The 24,109-nt window shown below is 36.7% G+C and overlaps 1 protein-coding gene across 1 annotated transcript in view; it reads left to right on the top strand.

The window, feature by feature from the left end:
• The window catches only part of UMAD1 (UBAP1-MVB12-associated (UMA) domain containing 1), a 247,463-nt gene that overhangs the window by 151,488 nt on the left and 71,866 nt on the right, over positions 1–24,109 (top strand). The window contains exon 4 of the mRNA XM_053553649.1: positions 5,181–5,252. Coding sequence (XP_053409624.1) covers positions 5,181–5,252 — 72 coding nt within the window. The remainder of the gene's footprint in view (positions 1–5,180; positions 5,253–24,109) is intronic.

The following is a 24,109-nucleotide window of genomic DNA, read 5'->3' as shown; positions in this document are numbered from 1 at the left end:
GTAACTAAGAGATTTAAGTGTAGGATGGAGTATCTTCAGAGGGAGTCAAGAAAGGTATCAGGCATTAGATGAGCTTTGAGCAATGAATAATTTTGTCTAATTACCATATTAGCCTTATATGATTAAGAAGTTCCTGAGAAATGAAATTCTTCTTTAAGAACATTTTAGAAGTACAGAGGCAAATTCTAGTGTGAAACTATTATACACATAGGAATCTCAATGACAGACAACAGGGTTAAGCAATGAAATGACTATATGTATTCATTGGTACAGTAATTTTAATGACAGTTAAAATACTTTGTTAAGTAGTCTGTGATGTTTTCCCATATTCTTTATAGCCCAGCTATGTTTCAAAACTATGTTCCCCATCCAAGTACATCTTTTGACATCATGAAACTTCTAACATCTTAATGGAACAGAATTTGAAAAAAAAGGATCTGGTTTGAAAATCACATAAGTTAATTTTCACAGAGTTGGCTTATTAGGTATTTTAATAATTTACACAAAAGATTGTTTATGAAAACTAGCAAATTGATTTACATTAAGTAATTAGGGGGGCTTTGTAGTTCATGAAACTGACAATAATACAGCATCTAGAGAAATCATAATTTCTTAGTATTTCCGGGGGGGGGGATAATTTGTCTCTTTTCAGTCCCTCTCCTAAAGTAGTTTATGGTTTCTCTCAATAATAACTTAAATTACTTAGTATTATTTCTACCTTATAGTTTTTTATGTACAATCCTAAAATATTATCACCTAAATTAGGATAACTTAAGGATATTTCAATGATTTCAAATCTGGTCAACAAAATGATTTTTCTCAAGTTGTGCTGTCCATGTTTTAAGAGTGATTTGTAACTTTTAAAAGAATTAATCACATATTTGTTGTATATAGAGTGAGCGTCTATAAACCCCAGTTTGGGCTTATTAAAATTAAAGTCATGGCCAGGCGTGGTAGTTCACACCTGTAGTCCCAGCTACTCAGGAGGCTGAGGCAGGAGGATCTCTGGAGCCCAGGAGTTTGAGGTTTTAGTGAGCTGTGATTGTGCCACTCACTTTGGCCTGGGTGAGTAGTGTAAGACCCTCTCTATAACGAATGAATGGGGAGAAAGTTATAATTTGAACTAATTATTTGGCACTTGGGGAGAAAGTTATAATTTGAACTAATTATTCGATTGAAGGATTGTCCACTCCTTTTATTCCTTCTTTTTTTCTTGTAGCCCTTCTTGGTAAATTTTGATGGTGTATTGTAATGACTTTGCAGCTGTTTACTAATCTTCTGCAGTCTAGGAGCCTGTTACTTAAAGCTCAAAGGGAGAAACCTGCAGATCTTTAGGGGGTTCAGTTTTGAGTTTTTACTATTATGACTCATCTCTTAAGAGAATAAAACATTGTAACTACGTAGTCATTCTTTTCTAATTTTCAGTCTTAGAAAGTGGTTTATATTGTGAAACTGGACTCTTAGCTACTGATTTACCAGTTACCTATTCTATTTGGTTTTGTAAATGTATTTTGGGACTTGTGAATATGTTAAGTTTCAGTTTTTAATATAACTATATCTAATTTTGCTGACTGTGAATTTTAACTTAGTTTTAGCAAATATTTTTATATTGCTAATTGAATTTAAATTTCTATATTTATAACTGCAAAAATTTTTTTTTAATTTGCACTCATTTTTGATCCAAGACTATAGGAATATTTTTATTTACCTACTTATTTTTATTTACTTACTGGGCTAAAGATAATAAAATATAAAAACAAACCAATACAACTCCTCACAAAACCGTAACTCCATTTGTGTATTTGTCTTGAGTGATAACTAATTCACATATGCATATGGAGACACATATAAAATAATGACTAACAGATGGTATTGCTGCAAAGCAAGATTTATAAAGATTATTATCAGCTGGTGGTATTGAGATACTCCTGTGGTTATAATGACAGAAGATCCAAAAATTATTTATAATAATAAACTGTGACACTAATATCTCCCCCTAACTTCTGTTAACCCAAGTGGCTTATTGAAAATGTAATAAAAATTTCTTAATGAAGATCTAAAATAATCTTATGGCCAATTTGTGCTAGGATATATAATAGATAGCAATTAGAAAAACAGTAAATAAGTTACAATAAAATAACAATAAAAGCTGTTTTGCTAAAGTTGTTAAGTGCATGATATTATAATTCCTGGGAGGTAAAGTAGGGATTTGGGGGGCTTCTGTGTTTATTCAGGTCATTTCAAGTAGACTTCTCACCCTGGTGCACAGTGGTAACCTTCAAATACTGCACAACTGTAAACAAAGTGTGAGTTCTTTTAAACTAGGTGTGGAAGTTGCATCGTGTGTTTGTAAATAGTTGAGTTATGTGTGGAATTCCTAATTCAGTAATTTAGGGAACAAAATTTGATTTTTCATTCAATTTTTTCTTTTATTTTTTAGTTGACAAAAATTGTACGTATTTATGGGGTACAATGCAATGTTTTGATGCATTTTTATAATTGGAGTGATTAAATCAGGCTAAAAAACAAATTCATCACATACTTACCATTTTTTTTAAATAGTGAAAACATTTAAAATCTATTCTTTCAGCAATTTAGAAATACACAATGTGTTTTTATTTATTAGTTGCCATTTTATGTAATAGATCACTAGCTTATTCCTCCTGTTTCAGTGAAACTTTGTACCCTTTAATTAACATTTCCCTCTTCCCCACCCGCCCTCTTTCCTCAGCCTAAAAGTTGATTTTTTGAAAAAAATTTGGGATACATGTATTAATGAAACATGTTCACTCTGCTTCTGATGTCTTTTCAGACATCTATTATTATGTCTTTCACAGAGCTGTAGAAGCCTTCAGACTCTTGTAAGGACTAACTTCCTTATTGCTTTGATTTCAGATAGTTATGAAAATAAATAAAAATATCCTTGAGCTTTGTGAATTCCACATGATGCAAACTTTGTATAAAGGAAGGGAATAAGATTAGTGTATTACAAGTGGGGTCCTATACGGAGATGAATTTGAGGGTGTATAGTGTGGGGAAAAAGGCTGGAAGGGGTGATTCTCAAGAATAATTTCAAATGTAGGAATTATGTAATTTCTACTGGATGCCAGGATTTTGGTTTTAAGAGTTCTTTTTTTAAGATTTTTTTTATTCTTTCACATAAAATGATATATAACTGTATAAAGAAGTTGAATATGTAAAGATGATTATAAAACTGTTGATTCTCACAAGACATCTGTAGTCCAAATACAGAAATAATGGATATTGATATTGAAGGCAGTTAAAATTGGTACAGCCATTTTTGGAAAGCATTTTGGCAATAAGTATTAAGAGCCATAAAGATGTTAATGTAGTTTGACAGCACTTCCACTATTAGGATTCTGTTCTAAGAAAATAATATTTTAAATCCGTAAGTTTCATGTACAAAAAAGATGGCATATTTACTCAGTAGAATATTTTTCAGTTTTCTTAAATGACATTAATGATGAGTTTTCAATAAAATATAAAGGTATGATACTGGTTTTGTAATTTTAGTAAAAAATGCAATATACAAACTTATATCTGTGGAATGGTTGCTGCTGTGTAAAACCTGTAAATACACAATACCTAAGAACAATAAGAGTAGTTGCATTTGGGATGATAGATACAAATATAGGTTAAATCATTCTTTCCAATGTTCTGATGTTCCATTTGGTCTATAATTAGTGTATGATAGGAATGTTGGTGATGAGGAAACAATATATCACTTAAGGACAGTTTCTGCTTAGTAGAAGCACTATTTTGTATGATAATAAAACAGTAGAACAATCAATTTATTGAGGATGTAAAGGAGAGATGTTGGCACTTTCCTGCTTTAGCTCATTTAGGTTTAAGATCTCTTGATTTGTTGATCACAAAGCACTACCACATCTGATCACAATTTGTCAAAACATCTGTCCCCTCACGCTCAGGGACCTTTTCAGCAGGGAGAAGAGTGAGGTGACTTGGAGGTTATTCTTCATATCTCATCGGACATTGCACGGCACAAACTTTTCTCATTAATCAACTAGTCAGTGTCATTGTGACACTTTAAAGGCATATTATTCCCCGAACAGGTTTGTGAACCTATTACAACTGTCTAAAAATTCACTTCTTTCTTTATATCTACGATGCTGAGGCTCTTGATTTGAATATACTGTGATGATTTCTACCTTTATAATAGTTTATGAGAATGTAATTTTATCAGAGAAATGCAAGGATTTTTGTTCCTTCTTTGTCTCTCTTAATATAAAAACTTTCTCAGTTCTGATTTCATGGGGAAGCGAAGTACAGTTAGATTATTGCACTGTGTCATTGAAACAGTGAATTTAATTCTTTTATGCATTCATCCTCTTACACACGATACCTTTTGGTAAGAAGATTTTGTAGAATGCATTTCTCCACCCTTTATTTTTTCTGAATTGCTGGGTCATAGAGTAGAAAATACACTTTTGCTGGACTCCTTTGCTGGCTAAGTATGTTATTTAGGTCATGCTGCAAAGCTTCTCTTCAACTTCAATTCTTAGACTATGAAGTAGGTGGATTAGATACAATGTCTGAGATCTGTTCTTCCCCTGAAGTCATGGCTCTTGACCTCTTTGGGAAACAAATTGGAGTTTAGCCACCAAATGCCAACCTTTATAATACTGCTTTGGTGGAGGGAAGGGGAGATGGGGTCTGGTGCATAATAAAGAGATTATAGGCATTGATTAATAAAGCTTTATGCTTATTAAGAAGGAATAGTTGAACAGTGCTTGCAGGTAAATTGTTGAAATGCAAAAGTCACTTCAAAGATTCTTATTTTCCCTAACAAAATATGTTTTGGGACATGATAAATTCAGTGAGTGGTAAAGAACAATTAAAGACCCTCACTTTAATATTATTTCTTTAAGTGTATAAACTCTTGATTTTTATATTTGACAGTGAGGTTAGCATAAGTTGTTTGCCCAAAATAATGCCAAGATAAACTTACCTAAAGCCTGCATATTGAATTTTGTAAAGGTCTTTTCCTTAACTTTGTACATTTTTGTTCACTACATCTGTGTTGTAATTTCTGTTTTGCTGGAAAAAAATTATAATTGAAAGGTCATAATTCTGGTGCTTTCTTCTGGCTTCCATTGGGGTTAACTAGCACACTGAAACATAATGTTCATTCATCCTAGCCAGGGAAGCCAAACCATGTGAGGTGTATGAGAGCTGCCCCTGTTTCCATCCAAACTGCACATATGGTGTGGGTAAGCCAGTAATGTGAGTTTTACGCAATGTTTCTGCTCATGTACACAGTCTGTTGCTCAGCACCAATTATTCCCTGCCAGAAACCTGCTAACCTGCTGCTTTTGTAGCTCTGCTTGATGAAGCTCGGTAGCTTAAAATGATCACAATAATTTTAACTTTAGCATTCTTGGTTTGTTAAAGTTATATAACATTAACTGCCTACCTCGTTTGTTGAGTGATCATAACTGATTGACTTAAAATCAAAGAACTAGAAGCTTGTTAGTTCATTTCAGTGGCGCTACATTAGATCCAATATGTGTTCATTATATCTATTTAGAAAAAGAAACTAAAATGTGGAAATACTCACTTTTTGCTTATGAAATCTAGTTTTCTGTCTTCAATTTAGAATTATTTTAAAAACCACATAGAATATTCTGTTTATACTCAGTAGTCATCTTGTTGCCATTGTTTCCAGTTTTCACTTTTGGAGGTTTAAAAAGCACAAAATCAGCAGGGTGAGAGGTCCATGTTGGGAGAACAACTGTTCCCTATTTGCCACAGCCATCTTTTTTTATAATTCCCTATTTTTTAATTAGTAGCAAATGGTCCTTATTTTGTCCTATTACAAAATAAGTTCATATTGCCGTTGTAACTTCTTGAGACTATACAGAGTTCAAGTTAAAGGACTACTATATTTATTATGTCATCACACAACTAGAGAATTCCTTGCTGAAAGATAAATTTCTTCTGAGTCTTCAGGCAGTGGAAAAGTAGCATTGCAGATATGTGCTTGGCCTAATTGATGTTATCTGAGTATTCCACATTGTGCCTATTGAGAATTCTTTTTGTGAATATGCCTAGAAGTGTACACCAGCTTGACGATATAGAAAAAAATTATACTTTCTCAGGCTACATTTATATAGATTTTACATTTCTTTCCAGACCTAGCAGGCTCATTCTGTACTGAGTGCCAGGTTTTTTGTTTGTTTTTAATGAACTTCTGTGTTCTCCTAACCCTGTTCAATAATTGAGATTAATTTTCACCCATTTGAGGACTGTTTAATACCTATTTTTGGCATGTCATATTCTTAGGAAAATACCTTTCACACATCACCTTTTAAATTAGTTAAAAAATTTTTATGGGTATGAGTTCATACATACTTTTTCTTTTTTTTTTTTTTTCGTAGAGACAGAGTTTCACTTTATTGCCCTCAGTAGAGTGCCGTGGCGTCACACAGCTCACAGCAACCTCCAACTCCTGGGCTTACGCGATTCTCCTGCCTCAGCCTCCCTAGTAGCTGGGACTACAGGCGCCCGCCACAACGCCCGGCTATTTTTTTTTGTTGCAGTTTGGCCGGGGCTGGGTTTGAACCTGCCACCCTCGGTATATGGGGCCGGTGCCCTGCTCACTGAGCCACAGGCGCCGCCCCATACATACTTTTTCTAATACCAGTTATGTAATAGTAAGATATACATAGTGTGTATTAGAACCTCCTGATGTAAAAGCTAAAAGCCACAATTTTTTTTAGTAATAGCAACCCACATTTTCTCTGGCTTTTTGTGCCACTGTCAGAGGGAGAAAAGACTGGCCCACATTATACCTACAAGCACAGTAATAGTGGACTGAAGTACCATGTACATAAAAAGCATATTAAAACTTTCTCACAACTTTTTAACTAAAACGAGTCAGTAACCCTTTTCATAACCATACTTCTTAAGCTGTTTTCTATTAGACAATAGTTTGAAGCACTTGTTGTTTATTTGTTCATCAAGACATTCTGGGATTTATGATTAGCTCAAGCCTCAAGCCTACCTCACTTATCTGTCCTTTCCTCTGCCTCCCCACTGCAAGCAACAGTAATACAGGACTTATTATCTTTCATGTGGACTGTTGCAAAGAGTTTCTGTAATGGCTCCTGATCTCCAGCCTTACCTCATCCGGTCCATTCAATTTGCCCACAATCTGACCACGTTGTTTCCTTATTTGATGTTGTCAGAAGCTCCTCAGCTGCCTGTAGTATGAAATCAGTAACTTTTGTCTTACGTGCATGGCCCTTTATGATCTGGTCCCACCTCTCTTCTCAAACATCCAGGTCTGTCCCACGTTATTGCCATATATCCACCTTATTGCCATATCTTAAGCATATCCCTTTCTCCTGGGTGGTTGTATGTCTAATTTCGCTTCCTTTCTTGGAGAGCTTTCATTATCCCATACCCTTTTTGTTCACTTGGCAAATTCCTATTCATCCTTCAAACACTGTGCATGGCATGTGTCAGCCACTCATACATGTTAAATGTTTGATGTGTTGCAGGAACACTCAGATTAGACCAAAGGCAAAATAGCTAGTCTGGTTTGTTACTCCAAGCCCTGAAAAACTGTAACTTTGGACACGTTCCTTACTTTTCAATGCAAGAGTAATAGGAATATGTTTGTAAATTACCCCGTCCCTTTGAATTCAATTTTCCTCAGCAGATTCTTTGCAGTTTCAGTTTAATCATCCCCATTGTGCCAGCTGAATGGTGATTCTAATTTCCAAATCCTAAAGTGACTCTCACCTCTCCTGTCCAATTAATCTGCCACGTTGATTATGTATTCATTATGTGTTATGACTTTCCTCAAAACTCAGGAGTGTTGTAGATTTTTTTTTTTTTCTGTATCTTGACTGTTTTGGCATTCATTTCTGACTAAAGATACATTTTTAATGATATTTTTCAAATGATTCAAAATGTTTTTTCTCTAATTTTAAAGCAGTGATTCCTAAGGATCTTTTTATATATGTTTTGCTCTCAGAATGCAGGACTTTTCTTGCACAAAAATTGGAAGGGTAAGCATCCAAAGATTTTCTTCAAACTGTGAATAATACACAGAGGGTACCAAAAAATATATACACATTTTAAGAAAGGAAAAAACTGTATTAAACTTGTAATGGTCAATATGTACTCACAACAAAAGATGAATTCAAGACACATTGAGCACCTCTTGTAATTGCAGAAGTCAAAAGTGAATTGAGTATTGCAAATTTAAATTTTTTCCTTTCTTTAAATGTATATACATTTTTCGGCACCCTCTGTATTATTGCTTCTCAAGTTTGTGTTGTCCAATTTTTTTTGGTGCATGTGTTTTTTGGCCAGGGCTGGATTTGAACCCGCCACCTCCTGCATACGGGGCCAGTGCCCTACCCCTTTGACCTACCCCTTTGAGCAACAGGTGCCACCTGTGTTTTTGCAGTTTTTGGCCAGGGCTGGGCTTGAACCCACCACCTTTGGCATTTGGGGCCCGCGCCCTACTCCTTTGAGCCACAGGTGCTGCCCTTAATGTCCAATTTATTTATTTATTTATTTATATTTTTATTTTTTTTAGAGACAGAGTCTCACTTTATCACCTTCGGTAGAGTGCAATGGCATCACAGCTCACAGCAACCTCCAACTCCTGGGTTTAGGCAGTTCTCTTGCCTCAGCCTCCCAAGTAGCTTGGGAATACAGGTGCCTGCCACAACACCCGGCTATTTTTTTGTTGCAGTTTGGCCGTGGCTGGGTTTGAACCTACCACCCTCAGTATATGGGGCCGGCACCCTACTCACTGAGCCACAGCGCTACCCTTAATGTCCAATTTTTAATGTATCAAATAATGTTTACATTCAGTAGTTTTTTCTATTATTCTATATCTGATCAGTTATAGATAATTACTAGAAGAATGTAAGATTGTTAGAGCTGTATAAGTTTGATTTCTGCAGGTCTTTGTAAGTATGATTTATGAATGCTGGGAGCCTGCAGAAGTCACACTTATGCAAAAGAGCCACTGAATCAGATTAGAAAGAGAATGTTATGTGAATGTTATTTGTTTGTTTTCTCCATATCTGTTGACACTGAGAATCAAAACCAGTTTTTTGTGTTTTTTTTGTTTTTTTTTTGTAGAGACCGAGTCTTACTTTATGGCCCTCGGTAAGGTGCCGTGGCCTCACACAGCTCACAGCAACCTCCAACTCCTGGGCTCAAGCGATTCTCTTGCCTCAGCCTCCCGAGTAGCTGGGACTACAGGCGCCAGCCACAGTGCCCGGCTATTTTTTGGTTGCAGTTTGGCCGGGGCTGGGTTTGAACCCGCCACCCTCGGTATATGGGGCCGGTTCCCCACCGACTGAGCCACAGGCGCCGCCCCAGTTTTCTGTGTTTTCAACCTAGTAGCTCTAGTTTTGCTTTGAAAGAAAAGTGGGGTCAGATTTTAATAGAAAGTTATTCTGTCCCAAAAAGATCTGACGAGAAACTTTGCATTTGTATTTTCATATTGCCTAACTAAAACTTCTTTTACTTAGTTAATAAATTACAATTCCCCAGCTTCCCAGCCAAGAACATTTTTGAAATAGCAACCAGGTACAAGTTTGAAATAAATTCCATTTATTTTGCCAAATATTTCTCAAACACCTGTTTTGGATAAGACTCTGTTAAACATTGTTCTCTATGTCTGAATCTGGATTATTACTCTGCCAAGGATGTGGTAGAAAAATTATGTTATCCTTTAAAGTTTATCTTACCAAGATCAAGTAAGACAAGTGACCATAACTGAACTGAAGGATTTAAGGGTTTAGCTGTTGTTTTTTTTTTTTTTTTTTTTTGTAGAGATAGAGTCTCACTGTACCGCCTTCAGTAGAGTGCCATGACGTTACACAGCTCACAGCTACCCTCCAGCTCTTGGGCTTACGCGATTCTCTTGCCTCAGCCTCCCGAGCAGCTGGGACTACAGGCACCCGCCTCAACGCCCGGCTATTTTTTTGTTGCAGTTTGGCCGGGGCTGGGCTTGAACCCACCACCCTCGGCATATGGTGCCGGCGCCCTACTCACTGAGCCACAGGCGCTGCCCTTAGCTGGGTCTTTTATAGATAATTGTCACTCAAGCAAATTTTAGGGCATTCCAGGACTAATCATTAATTAACCAAATCAGTTAACCACTAATTTCATAAATCATGTTAAATGTCAGAGAGTTACTAAGGCAGAAAGATGGTGACATAGGAGGGTATGAGATCTAAAGACAATATAAGAATTATAGATTAAATTATTTATAAATGTAGACTGAAGCATAATAATATGGGAATGTTTAGTTTTGTGATATATTTATAACTATATTAATCTCATTAAAAGTGATTAAGATGAATATTTCAAGTTTTTTTGGGTGTTGATTATAGAATCTATCATTCTGCTTTTTGGTTTCTAATTTATTGCCTGGATGTGTCAGTCAATTCAAAATAAGCTCAAAATTAATGTTTTTTAGCTTAATAAGAAGCAAAAATGAACTAACATTCATTTAGAAAATAAGTTTTAAGAATCTTGAATATTCAGGGGCGGGCACCTGTGGCTCAGTGGGTAGGGCGCCGGCCCCATATACCGAGGGTGGCAGGTTCAAACCCAGCCCCGGCCAAACTGCAACAACAAAAAAATAGCCGGGCGTTGTGGCGGGCGCCTGTAGTCCCAGCTACTAGGGAGGCTGAGGCAAGAGAATCGCCTAAGCCCAAGAGCTGGAGGTTGCTGTGAGCTGTGTGACACCACAGCACTCTACCAAGGGCAATAAAGTGAGACTCTGTCTCTAAAAAAAAAAAAATTTAAATATTCAGATCTGAGGATTGAATACTGGCATTTCTCCGCATTTCTTCGTCCGTTATTTTTCTGCTAATGATCATCTCAGCTTCAGCTCCTCAAAATGGCCTGTCAGGTCTCAGTTTAGCTTGCAAGCCTTTAAGCTGTCTTTTATAGTTTCATAAGGGCCAAAGAGCTTGTTAACCTGGAATTTAGTGTATGTTGGTGATCATTTGCTTTCAGTTAATCTTTTCTTGATTTTTTTGAACTCTTTTCATAAGGAAAATCCATAATTCTAACCAATTAGTCATAAACCATTTAGGATTTAGGAGTTACATAAATTCTTACGCTGAAACATTATCGTATTCATATAGACGATAAATGGTAAAGATGTGACTTATTTCACTGAATGTTGAGTGATATGGCTGATAATTAGATCCTCAGATAAAAAACAGAACTCCTGAAATTTATGGCAGAATCAGAAAAGTAGGCAGGGAAAACAGTCATTTAATATATTAATACTTGTTAATGAAAATTAAGCATGCCTTTTTTAGGATTCAATCACAGTTTTCAGTGGTACAGCTTTTTTTTACATTTTGTAGCCTACTGGGTTCATTAACACAAAAGCACAAGAACAAGTAACCTTAACAGTGGCTTAAGATCTAGAGCTCATAAGAAAACATTAGGCAGTAATTAAAACAGGGCTTTTTTGTGTGTGTATGTGAAATATACTACCTAATGCAGTCATCACTTGCCACATGTGGCTGTTGAGCATTTGAAAAGTGACTACTTTGCATTCAGTTGTAAAATACATACTGGGTTTCAAAGACTTGGTAGAAAAAAGACTATACAGTAGCTCAGTACTTTATATTAATTACATGTTGCCATGATAATGTTTTTTATATATTGTGTTGAAAAAAGAATATTAAAATTAATTTTACTTGTTTAACTTTCTTAACATGAGTACCAGCAAATTTTAAATTACATATGAGTTTTGCCTTACAGTTTTATTGATAGGAAATGGTAGTCTAACATATTAAAAAATTCTTCGTATGTATAGTAAATATTAGGTATTAATAGCATATTTGACCTCTTGAACAGTCAATTCTTTTGGAAGTCTGACAAGCTCGGTTATTCTTTTGCTGTCTTCACGGGCTCTAGGTTAAAACAGCTAATCGTTGGAATTGCCAGCCCTGACTCAGTTGACAGATAGCAACTGGTAGGTAGTTATGGAAAGCATAGGCGCTGCTTTGTGCACCAAATGAGTGAACTGAACCTACAGCTTCTCAACTTCCCAGCTCTTCTCCTGATGGCTTTTATGTGGTTGTTAATATTCAGTTGATGCATGGTAACATAAATCTAAATTAATACAAGTTTCAGAGACCCTACCCATATATTACCATATGCCATAAATTATGATATGTCACAAGTTATGATGGTTTATGATCTTCTTTAGAACCTTGAATAATATTCTGTCACTATTATATTACCAAATAGTAATATCAGTACACTAACTAAAAATGAGTTTTTGATATTGTGCTTTTTTATATGATACCAGCCTAAGCAGAACCTACATGTTATAGGAACTAGGCAGCAAGCATTTATTAATAATCAGCCTTCTTTTCCAGTGGGGTTTACTATTTCCTTTGTGAAAAAATCAGATAAAATCTGAGTGTAATTTATTTTAAATTCTTGAATTTATGAGTTGTTTGGTACCAGCTTAAGGGGTTTGGGGGCACTGATAGTAGTAGACTGAAGTCACATTATGTTAGGCAGAGAGAGGCAGTTGAGTAAATGCTAATAAGGAAATTTATAAAGTTCAATCTCTGAAGATAAATATATTATAATACTTTAATTAGTCATCTACCTTCCCTAAAAAGTAATGTCAATCTCCTCCTCCCCAAATAAAAGAAAACCGTCAAAAACAAAACCTGAGACAGGTAGTTTTCTTTTTCATGCCTTTCATCTTAGGCAATCTTTTGTATATCATGCAAAGGACCATACAATTAGCATGAAATGAGAGAGTGCTTTTTAAATTTGATGAATAATGGCTCTTTTTCTTCAGCTGATATGCATTCAAGGTAGAGGCCTGTATCCCACTAGCAGGCAGACTATTTGGTATCCAACCTGTAAGTAGCTCCCAGTATATTTCTGTGCCTTAATGAAGAAAGAATTCTGGAAGTAATAAAACTAAGCCTAAGGTTTTTAAAATATAGCCACAATGCTTTAGAAATAAAAATGTGGCAAATGCTCAGATTTACACTATTGGGCTTTCCACCCTGCCCTGGATTCCAAAGATGCCCCTGTCACCCCCTTTTTCTGGCAATCAATTGGGGACATATTAGTAAGACCTCTGAACATGAAAAACTTTTTTTGTTTGCCTCTTTTATCATTTATAATGAAAGTATGCCTTGCTAAAATAATTTAAGTGACGCGTCTTTTTTTTTTTTTTATTAAATCGTAGCTGTGTACATTAGTATGATCATGGGGCATCATACACTTGGTTCATAGACCGTTTGACACATTTTCATCACACTAGTTAACATAGCCTTCCTGGCATTTTCTTAGTTATTTTGCTAAGACCTTTACATTCCACATTTACTAAGATTCACATATACCCTTGTAAGATGCACCGCAGGTGTAATCCCATTAATCCCCCTCCCTCCACCTACCTCCCCCCTCCCTCCACCTACCTCCTCCCTCCCTCCCCTCCCTTTCCCCCTTCTCCCTATTCTTAGGTTGTAACTGGGTTATAGCTTTCATGTGAAGGTCCTAGATTAGTTTCATAATAAGGGTGAGTACATTGGGTACTTTTTCTTCCATTCTTGAGACACTTTACTAAGAAGAATATGTTCCAGCTCCATCCATGTAAACATGAAGGAGGTAAGGTCTCCATCTTTCTTTAAGGCTGCATAGTATTCCATGGTGTACATATACCACAATTTATTGATCCATTCATGGATCGATGGGCATTTGGGCTTATTCCATGACTTAGCAATTATGAATAGGGCTGCAATAAACATTCTGGTACAAATATCTTTACTATGATTTGATTTTTGGTCTTCTGGGTATATGCCCAGTAGAGGAATTACAGGATTGAATGGCAGGTCTATTTTTAGATCTCTAAGTGTTCTCCATATATCTTTCCAAAAGGAATGTATTAATTTGCAATTCCACCAGCAGTGCAAAAATGTTCCCTTTTCTCCACATCCACGCCAACATCTCTGGTCTTGGGATTTTGTGGTCTTCAGACATATGAAAAAATGCTCATCATCTTTAATCATCAGACACGTCTTTAGAAAAGTTTTCATGCCTCTATATTCTCTATGAGCTGTTTGCTTTATAGCCTCATCTTTGTTATAGTACTTATGTCAATGAATATTATTCTTTCACTGTGTTAATATTCTGTTAATATTAAATTAATGTAAGTGCTCCTCTCTTCATTGTTTTAAACATGACAGTGTATTTTAAAAATCACATCCCAATATTTTGGGGAACGTTTTTATTGTTTCCTAGCCATCTAAGCTCACATTTTAATTTTGTTGTGCTTCATAATTTCCTCATATGTAGCTAATGAGAGAATTGAATAAAGGAAGCCAAAAATGCCAGAAGAAAAAAAGATAAATAGGTCATGAATTCAGTTAACTTTTCCTCTGTAAGATATCAGCATAATTAAGAGTGTGAGAGTTGGGTGGCTCCTTTGGCTCAGTGAGTAGGGCGCCGGCCCCATATACCAAGGGTGGCGAGTTCAAACCCAACCCCGGCTGAACTGCATCCAAAAAATAGCCAGGCGTTGTGGCAGGCACCTGTAGTCCCAGCTGCTTGGGAGGCTGAGGCAGGAGAATCGCAAAAGCCCAAGAGCTGGAGGTTGCTGTGAGTCCTGTGACGTCGCAGCACTCTTCCGAGGGCGGTAAAGTGAGACTCTGTCTCTACAAAAAAATAAAAGAGTGTGAGAGTTAGCAAACAAAAATACTTGATGCCAGCGTGGTGCCTGTAGCTCAGCGGCTAGGGCGCCCGTCACATACACTGGAGGTGGTGGGTTCGAATCCAGCCTGGGTCTGCCGAATAACAATGACAACTACAACCAAAAACTAGACTGGCATTGTGGGTGCCTGTAGTCCTAGCTACTTGGGAAGTTGAGGCAAGAGAATCGTTTAAGCCCAAGAGTTGGAGGTAGAGTGCCAGGGAGCTGTGATGCCATGGCACTCTACCGAGGGCAACAAAATGAGGCTCTATATAAAAAAAAAAAAAAAAAAATACTTGATGCCTTGTTAAATTTGAATTTTGGATAAACCACTGGTAGTTGTTTAGCTTAAGTTTGTCTTAGGCAATATGTGGGTCATGCTTAGACCAGAAAAAAGATCTATATTTTCTCTGGTAATCTCAGTCATAACTTAGCTCTCATATTAACTTCAAGAACTCCTGATTCTGTAAACTTCATGCTTGGCCCTCCTGCACTCTGTTGTTTCCTTGTCCTATCCCAACCCTGTATCTACAGATGATATTATAATACAAGTATATTCTTTGAAGCCCAGGGCTTTCAAGTATGCTTTCTCATTTGCCTAGATGTTTTCTGAGAACTAGGAAGGAGCAGACTATTCTCACTTTGCCTACTTTTCAATTCTAAAAAAAGGAAAAATTCTTCCTTATAAAATGATAATCTTTAAAGACCGCACCTACAGCAAATAGTTTCTGCCTTTATTTTTTTCTCCTTTTTAAAAAAATGTTTTAATTTATTTATTATTAAATCATAACGGTGTACATTAATGCAATCATAGGGCACCATACACTGGTTTTACATACCATTTGACATATTTTCATCACATTGGTTAACATAGCCTTCTTGGCATTTTCTTAGTTTTTGTATTAAGACATTTATATTCTATATATATTTTTTTTGTTGTTTTTTTTTTTTTGTTTTTTTGGGTTTTTTTTGTAGAGACAGAGTCTCATTGTACCACCCTCGGTAGAGTGCCGTGGCGTCACACGACTCACAGCAACCTCCAGCTCTTGGGCTTACGTGATTCTCTTGCCTCAGCCTCCCGAGCAGCTGGGACTACAGGTGCCCGCCACAACGCCCGGCTATTTTTTTGTTGCAGTTTGGCCGGGGCTGTGTTTGAACCCGCCACCCTCGGTATATGGGGCCGGCACCCTACTCACTGAGCCACAGGCGCCGCCCTATATTCTATATTTTATAAGTTTCACATGTACCCTTGTAAGATGCACCATAGGTGTGGTCCCACCAATTACTCTCCCTCTGCCCATCCTCCTCCTTCACCTCCCCTCCCTTTCCCCTTTCCCCATATTCTTAGGTTATAATTGGGTTATAGCTTTCATATAAAAGCTATAAATTAGTTTCATAGTAGGGCTGAGTGCACTGGATACTTTTTCTTCCATTCTTGAGATACTTTACTAAGAAGAATATGTTCCAGCTCCATCCATATAAACATGAAAGAGGTAAAGTCTCCATCTTTCTTTAAGGCTGCATAATATTCCATGGTGTACGTATACCACAGTTTATTAATCCATTTGTGGATCGATGAGCACTTGGACTTTTTCCATGACTTAGCAATTATGAATAGGGCTGCAATAAACATTCTGGTACAAATATCTTTGTTATAATGTGATTTTTTTTTTGGCCTTCGGGGTATATACCTAGTAGAGGAATTGTAGGATCAAGTGACAGGTCTATTTTTAGATCTCTAAGTGTTCTCCAAACATCTTTCTAAAGGAATATGTATTAGTTTGCATTCCCACCAGCAGTGTAGAAGTGTTCCCTTTTCTCCTCATCCACGCCAACATCTCTGGTCTTGGGATTTTGTGATATGGGCTAATCTTACTGGAGTTAGATGATATCTCAAAGTAGTTTTGATTTGCATTTCCCTGATGATTAAGGATGATGAGTATTTATTTGTGTCTGTAGGCCATGCGCCTGCATTTATTTATGTCTATAGGCCGTGCGCCTGTCTTCTTCAGAGAAGTTTCACTTCAAGTCCCTTGCCCAGCCTGAGATGGGATCACTTGTTCTTTTCTTCTAATATGTTTGAGTTCTCTGTGGATTCTAGTTATTAAACCTTTGTCGGAGACATAACCTGCAAATATCTTCTCCCATTCTGAAGGCTGTCTGCTTGCTTTACTTACTGTGTTCTTGGCTGTGCAGAAGCTTTTTAGTTTGATCAGGTCCCAGTAGTGTATTTTTGATGCTGCTTCAATTGCCCGGGCGGGGGGGGGGGGGGAGTGTCCTCCCCATAAAATATTCACCCAGGCCGATTTCTTTAAGTGTTTTCCCTGCACTTTCTTCTGGTATTTTTATAGTTTCATGTCTTAAGTTTAAATCTTTAATCCAGTGAGAGTCTATCTTAGTTAATGGTGAAAGGTGAGGGTCCAGTTTCAGTCTTCTACAGGTCGCCAGCCAGTTCACCCAGCACCATTTGTTAAATAGGGAATCTTTTCCCCACTGAATGTTTTTAATTGGCTTGTCAAAGATCAAATAACGGTAAGTAGCTGGATTCATCTCTTGGTTCTCTATTCTGTTCCAGACATCTACTTCTCTGTTTTTGTGCCAGTACCATGCTGTTTTGATCACTATCAATTTATAGTATAGTCTGAGGTCTGGTAGCGTGATTCCTCCTGCTTTGTTTTTATTTCTGAGTAATGTCTTGGCTTTTCGAGTTTTTTTCTGATTCCATATAAAACGAAGTATTTTTTCAAGATCTTTAAAGTATGACAGTGGAGCTTTAATAGGGATTGCATTAAAATTGTATATTGCTTTGGGTAGTATGGACATTTTAACAATGTTGATTCTTCCCAGCCCTGAGCATGGTATGTTTTTCCATTTGTTAACATTTTCAGCTATTTCTTTTCTTAGAGTTTCATAGTTCTCTTTATAGAGATCTTTCACATCCTTTGTTAGATAAACTCCCAAATATTTCATCTTCTTTGGCACTTCTGTGAATGGAATAGAGTCCTTAACTGTTTTTTTTCAGCTTGACTATTCTTGGCTTATATAAAGGCTACCAATTCATGAATGTTGATTTTGTAACCTGAGACACTGTTGTATTCCTTGATCACTTCTAAGAGTTTTGTAGTAGAATCCCTGGTGTTTTCCAGATATACAATCATATCATCTGTGAAGAGTGAAAGTTTGACCTCTTCTGACCCTATATGGATACCCTTGATCACCTTTTCTTCCCTAATTGCGGTGGCTAAAACTTCCATTACAATGTTAAAGAGCAGTGGAGACAATGGGCAGCCTTGTCTGGTTCCTGATCTAAGAGGAAATGATTTCAATATAACTCGATTCAAGATGATATTGGGTTTGCTGTAGATGGCCTCTATCAGTTTAAGAAATGTCCTTTCTATACCGATTTTCTTAAGTGTTGTGATCATGAAGGGATGCTGGATATTATCAAAAGCTTTTTCTGCATCAATTGAGAGAATCATATGGTCTTTGTTTTTTAATTTATGTGCTGAATTATATTTGTAGATTTATGTATATTGAACCAACCTTGAGACCTTAGGATAAAACTCACTTTGTCATGATGTATAATTTGTTTGATGTGTTGCTGGATTCTGTTTGTTAGGATCTTGTTGAATATTTTTGCATCAATATTCATTAGTGATATCAGTCTATAATTTTCTTTCTTGTTGGGTCTTTTCCTGGTTTGGGGATCAGGGTGATGTTTGCTTCATAGAACGTGTTGGGTAGTATTCCTTTTTTTCCTATATTTTGGAAAAGGATCAGTAATATAGGTACTAGTTCCTCTTTAAAGTTGGTAGGATTCTGACGTGAAGCCATCTGGTCCTGGGCTTTTCTTTTTAGGGAGATTTTGTATGGTTGATGCTATTTCAGAACTTGATATAGGCCTGTTCAATATTTCCACTTGATTCTGGCTAAGTCTTGGAAGGTGGTGTTCTTCCAAGTAATGTTCAGTTTCCTTTAGATTTTCATATTTCTGAGAATAAAGTTTCTTGTAATATTCACTAAGGATTTTTTGAATTGCTGAGGAGTCTGTTTTTATTTCATCTTTGTCATTTCTGATTGATGAAATTAGAGATTTTACTCCTTTTTTCCTGGTTAGATTAGCCAAAGGTTTATCTATTACATTGACCTTTTCAAAAAACCAACTTTTTGATTTATTGATCTGTTGTATAATCCTTTTGTTTTCAATTTCATTTAATTCTGCTCTAATTTTTGTTATTTCTTTTCTTCTACTGGGTTTGGGGTTGGAATGTTCTTCCTTTTCCAGCTGCTTGAGATTTCCCATCTCATCTGCCTTTATTTTTGGTACACTTAGTATCAAACCCCTAGCAGTATAATCACAGCTTAACAAAAAAAACTTGTAAAAAAGTGAATTTACAAAGAACATGAATTACCTGTGTGCCTTAAACACATCGTTGAGAGCAATTGGCTAAAAAGTAACTTACCCCAAACTATCAGTCCCCTCAGGTTTAAAGTTTGTTTTTGTTATTTAATTTCAAAATATGAAGGGGATTCGAATGTTTTTGTTACATGGGTACACTGTATAATGCTGACGTAAGGGCTTTTGTCTTGCCTGTCACCAGGGTAGGGTTCATTGTACTAGATAGGTAAGCTTTTATCCCTCACTCTCCTACTCTGCCCCTTCTTGTTTTCCAGTGACCTTTACTTCTCTATGTGTCTGTGTGTACTCATCAATTAGCTTCCACTTATTAGTGAGAGCATATGGTGCTTGTTTTTCCATCCTTGAGGTACTTAGAATAATGGTCTCTAGTTCCATCCAAGTTGCTGCTAAGGACAATATTTCATTTCTTTTTTATGGCTGAGTAGTGCTCTGTGGTGTGTGTGTGTGTGTGTACATACACAGACACCTACACACCTACCTCATTTTGTTAATCCATTCATGAATTGGTGGGCACTAGGGTTGATTTCACATCTTTGTAGTTATAAATTGTGTTACACTAAACATTTGAGTGTAGGTGTCTTTTTGATAAAATGACTTCTTTCCCTTTGGGTAGATACACAGTAGTGGGATTGCTGAATTGAATGGTAGGTCTACTTTTAGTTTTTTAAGGAATCTCCATACTATTTTCTAAAGGTGTTGTACTGATTTTCAGTCCCACCAACATGGCCCATGTGTTCCTTTCTCTCTGCATCCATGCCAGCATCTGTTGTTTTTTGACTTCTTAATAATGGTCATTCTGACGGGAGTAAGGTAATATTTCATTGTGGTTTTAATTTGCATTTCCCTAATGGTTAGTGATGTTGAGCATTTTTTCATTATGTTTGTTAATCATTTGCCTATCTTCTTTTGAAAAAGTTTTGTTCATGTCTTGTGCCCACTTTTTGATGGGAGTTGTTTCTTTTTCTTGCTGATTCTTTTGAGTTCTTTGTAGATTCTGGATCCATTGTCAGGTGTATAGTTTGCAAATATTTTCTCCCATTCTATAAGTTGTCTGTTTACCCTGTTGGTTATTTTCTTTGTTGGGCAGAAGCTTGTTGATCAAGTCCAATTTATTTATTTGTTTTCGTTGCTATTGTATTTGCCTTTGGAGTCTTAGTTGTAAATTTTTTGTCTAGGCCTATGTCTAGAAGAGTTTTTCCTACATTTTCTTGTAGAATTTTTATAGTTTCATCACTTACCATTTAAGTCTTTTATCCACCTTTAATTAATTTTTGTATATGGCAAGCAAAAAGGATTTTGTTTGATTTTCTGCTATCCAGTTCTCCTAGCTAGCACCACTTATTGAATAGAGTGTACTTTCCTTAGAGTGTGTTTTTGACTTCCTTGTTGAAGATCAGTTGGTTGTAGGTAGGTAGTTTTGTTTCTGGGTTCTCTATTCTGTTCCATTAGTCTGTGTTTCTACTTTATACCAGTACCATGATGTTTTGGATTTTGGTTTGTTTGTTTTTTTTAAACAGAGTCTCACTCTGTCACTCTGCATAAAGAAGTGCTGAGTGTGGTCATAGCTCACAACAACCTCAAACTCTTGGGCTCAACTGATCTTCTTGTCTTGGAGACTGGGTCTCACTCTTGCCTAGGCTAGTGTCAAGCTCTTGAGCTCAAGCAGTCTGCTTGCCTCGTCCTCCCACAGTACTAGGATTACAGGCATGAGCCATTGAACCTGGTCCATTACTATGCTACTTTGTTTACCATAACCTTGTAATATAATTTGAAGTCAGCTAACATGATGCCTCCAGATTTGTTCTTTTTGCTTAAGATTGCTTTGGCTATTCTGGCTCCTTTTTGCTTTCAAATGAAGCTTAGGATTTTTTTTTCTAGATTTGTAAAATATTACATTGGTATTTTGACAGGGGTTGCATTGAATTTGTAAATCACTTTGGGAAGTTTGGACATTTAAATCATTTTGATTCTACCAATCCATGGTCAGGTGATGCTTTTCCATTTGTTTGTGTCATCTATGATTTCTATCATCCACCTTTTGTAGCTCTTCTTCTGTTTCTCAATCACTCAGAGAAATATGAGACTATGTAAAATGAGCCAATGTAAGAATTATAGGTTCCTAAGGGAGAAGAAGAAAAAACTAAAAGGATGGAAAATTATTGAGGAAAATTTTCCTGGTATGGCCAGAGTTTTAGATGTCCAAATACAAAATAATCATTGAACACTAGGAAGATTCATTGCAAACAGGTGAAAGATTTTAACTTCTTCACTTTCCATTCCTCTGTTCCCACAGAACCAGGCAGGAACCACTTGTGACTTGCACCGACACATCTCTTACAGTCTGCATTATTACTAAGGCTTTCCAGGTGGTATTTTGTCCTCCAGTCTCACTGCCTCCCAAATCTTCCAAATCTTACCACAGACTCACCATCAGTAACTGTTTATTAGATAAAAATCCAAGCTGACTAGCATGACACTCAGCCATGTCTGGAGTCCAATTAATTTTCCCTTCTTTTATTCTTCCTGCAGTGCTCAATGCTACAGCAATAGCAAATACTCACTGTGCCTCCAACATTATTATCTTCAGCTTTTTGTACATTTTTTGAACATTTTTTTCTACTTTTTCTACTTCAGCTTTTGTATGCACTTGTGGTATCATGTATATCATGTATCTGTCTCCTGTACAAGTTTGGAAGATTTTTGAAGAGAGTACAGTGTCGTCATCATTTCAGATCTCTAGTATCCAGCACAGAATCTCACAAATAACAGGCACTTGAGCAATGTTTGAGTGCCTGATTGGATTGACTGTCTGGCTGGTAAAACTTGAGATAAATCCAATCCTGTTAAACTGGTTCTGTGCTTCAGTTGTTTACTACCATAGCTTGCCATTTCCTTCACATTATTTCGTGAATGGAAAAATGACTCCTAATTTTCAACTGAATAACTAATTTTCCCATGCTGTTTAATAATTAACTGGAAAATTTTTGTAGAATAAATAAAGAATGACCATATAGAATGTGGGCACGGATAGCATTTTGTAGAAGATACATTAGTTTGCCTGTGGCACCTTTTCCCTTCATGTCCTCTATCTCTGATTTTTTACGTGCTTCCTCTAAGGCTGCCTGCCCATCAGTCTCTTTGGGATTGGAATGGAGAAGGTGGGAGATGGAAAGAATATAATCTTTTGTAAGAAAATTTATCTGTCATGTTTTCTATCTCCTCAGGGTCTACCCTGCACTGAAGTTAATTAAGAAATTAGTTCATGAATAAACAGTGACATTGCATTTTAACAGAAACATTCAGTCCCTGTCTCGAAAGAATGCATACTTTCTAGCAAGTTAAACCACCAAGGGGAAAGGTAATTTTGAAAGATCTGGAGAACTTTTATTCATAGCTCAAATGACATTACCTAGGTGCTGTCTGTAATGTCTATAAGTTGTCCCCTGATATGTTCTGGGGGTTGGTTCAAGAACCCTCTTGGATACCAAAATTCACAGATGCTCAAGTCCCTTATATGAAACAATATAATATTTTCATATAATCTACATATATCCTCCCATGTACTTTAAATCATCTTTAGGTTACTTTTCGTATGTAACACAATGTAAATGCCATAAATAGGTGTTTTATTGTATTGGTATTTTGTTTCTATTATTGTTGTTTTTAATTTATTTTGAATATTTTCAACCCATCATTGGTTGACTCCTTGGATACAGAACCACAAATACTGAAGGCTGACTGTTATGTACATGGATGAATCAGAACTTGCATTTGACTACAAGTAAACAAATTAGAGGTTGTTTTTCTTCATATAAAATGTCCCATGTTAGGCAGTAGAGGGCTAGTATAGTGGCTCCATGATACCATCAGTGTCCTAGTCTTTATATCTTTGTTCCACCACCTTTAATATTTGGTGTCCATATACCATGTTGGCTTTTGATTACAAGATGGACCCTGCATCTCTAACCCTGGCAGATGGGTACTGGGACAAAAGCCAGACCCTTTAAGTAATTATCAGAAAGCACTGTGGAACAGTTTTCATTTACATCTCATTGGCTACCGTTATCAGCAGGGAAAACTGGGAAATGTTAGGTACAGATACTTACCTGTAATCATTTTAATGTAATCAAAAATACTTACCTGTTAAGTATTTTTCCCATTTGATTATGCCAGATTACTTGATACAGTTCAAAAAGTTGTGGAATAGGCTTGGCACCTGTAGCTCAGCAGCTAGGGCGCTAGGTACATACACCAGAGCTGGCGGGTTTGAGCCCAGCCCGGGCCTGCCAAACAACAGTGACAACTACAACAACAACAAAAAAAATAGCCGGGCATTGTGGCAGGTGCCTGTAGTCCCAGCTACTTGGGAGGCTAAGGCAAGAGAATCACTTAAGCCCAAGAGTTTGAGGTTGCGGTGAGCTGTGATTTCACTGCACTCTACCAAGGGCAACATAGTGAGACTCTGTCTCAAAAAAAAAAAGTTGTGTAAAAAAGAGATCCTTTGCTGTTCACCACAACCATCATGTTGGGGAAATACTTACAAAAACCTTTCACCAAGTTCAAGATATTTTCACTGAATTTATTTGAGTTTACAGCCCAGTGTTTGCCAAAGCAAAAGGATTTTTGATAGTTGCTGGCCAACCTTTGTGTGTACACACACTTGCTAGCCCTTGCAGGTGTTAAAGAGATACCACTGAAAGCTTTGATCCAGAAAAAGAAAGGAGATGCCTCCTGAATGTCTTGCCTTCCTCTTTCCCTTCTTTTTGCTCCTGACCTTCAGTTTGCCAGTGCTACATCTTCTCAATACTTATACAACCAGTGGTATTCTCCCCACTTCTTAGGAATTACTGACCAGATGAAAGGGAATTATGATTAGACAAGCAGTTGGCCAAACCCCTGCATAGGGGTTTTAGTGTACAATTTAAAAG

The sequence above is a fragment of the Nycticebus coucang genome, chromosome 11 (genome assembly GCF_027406575.1).
Source record: "Nycticebus coucang isolate mNycCou1 chromosome 11, mNycCou1.pri, whole genome shotgun sequence".
Lineage (NCBI taxonomy): Eukaryota > Metazoa > Chordata > Mammalia > Primates > Lorisidae > Nycticebus > Nycticebus coucang.
Note: the sequence above shows the minus strand (reverse complement) of the source record. Positions and strands in the feature narration are given on the sequence as shown.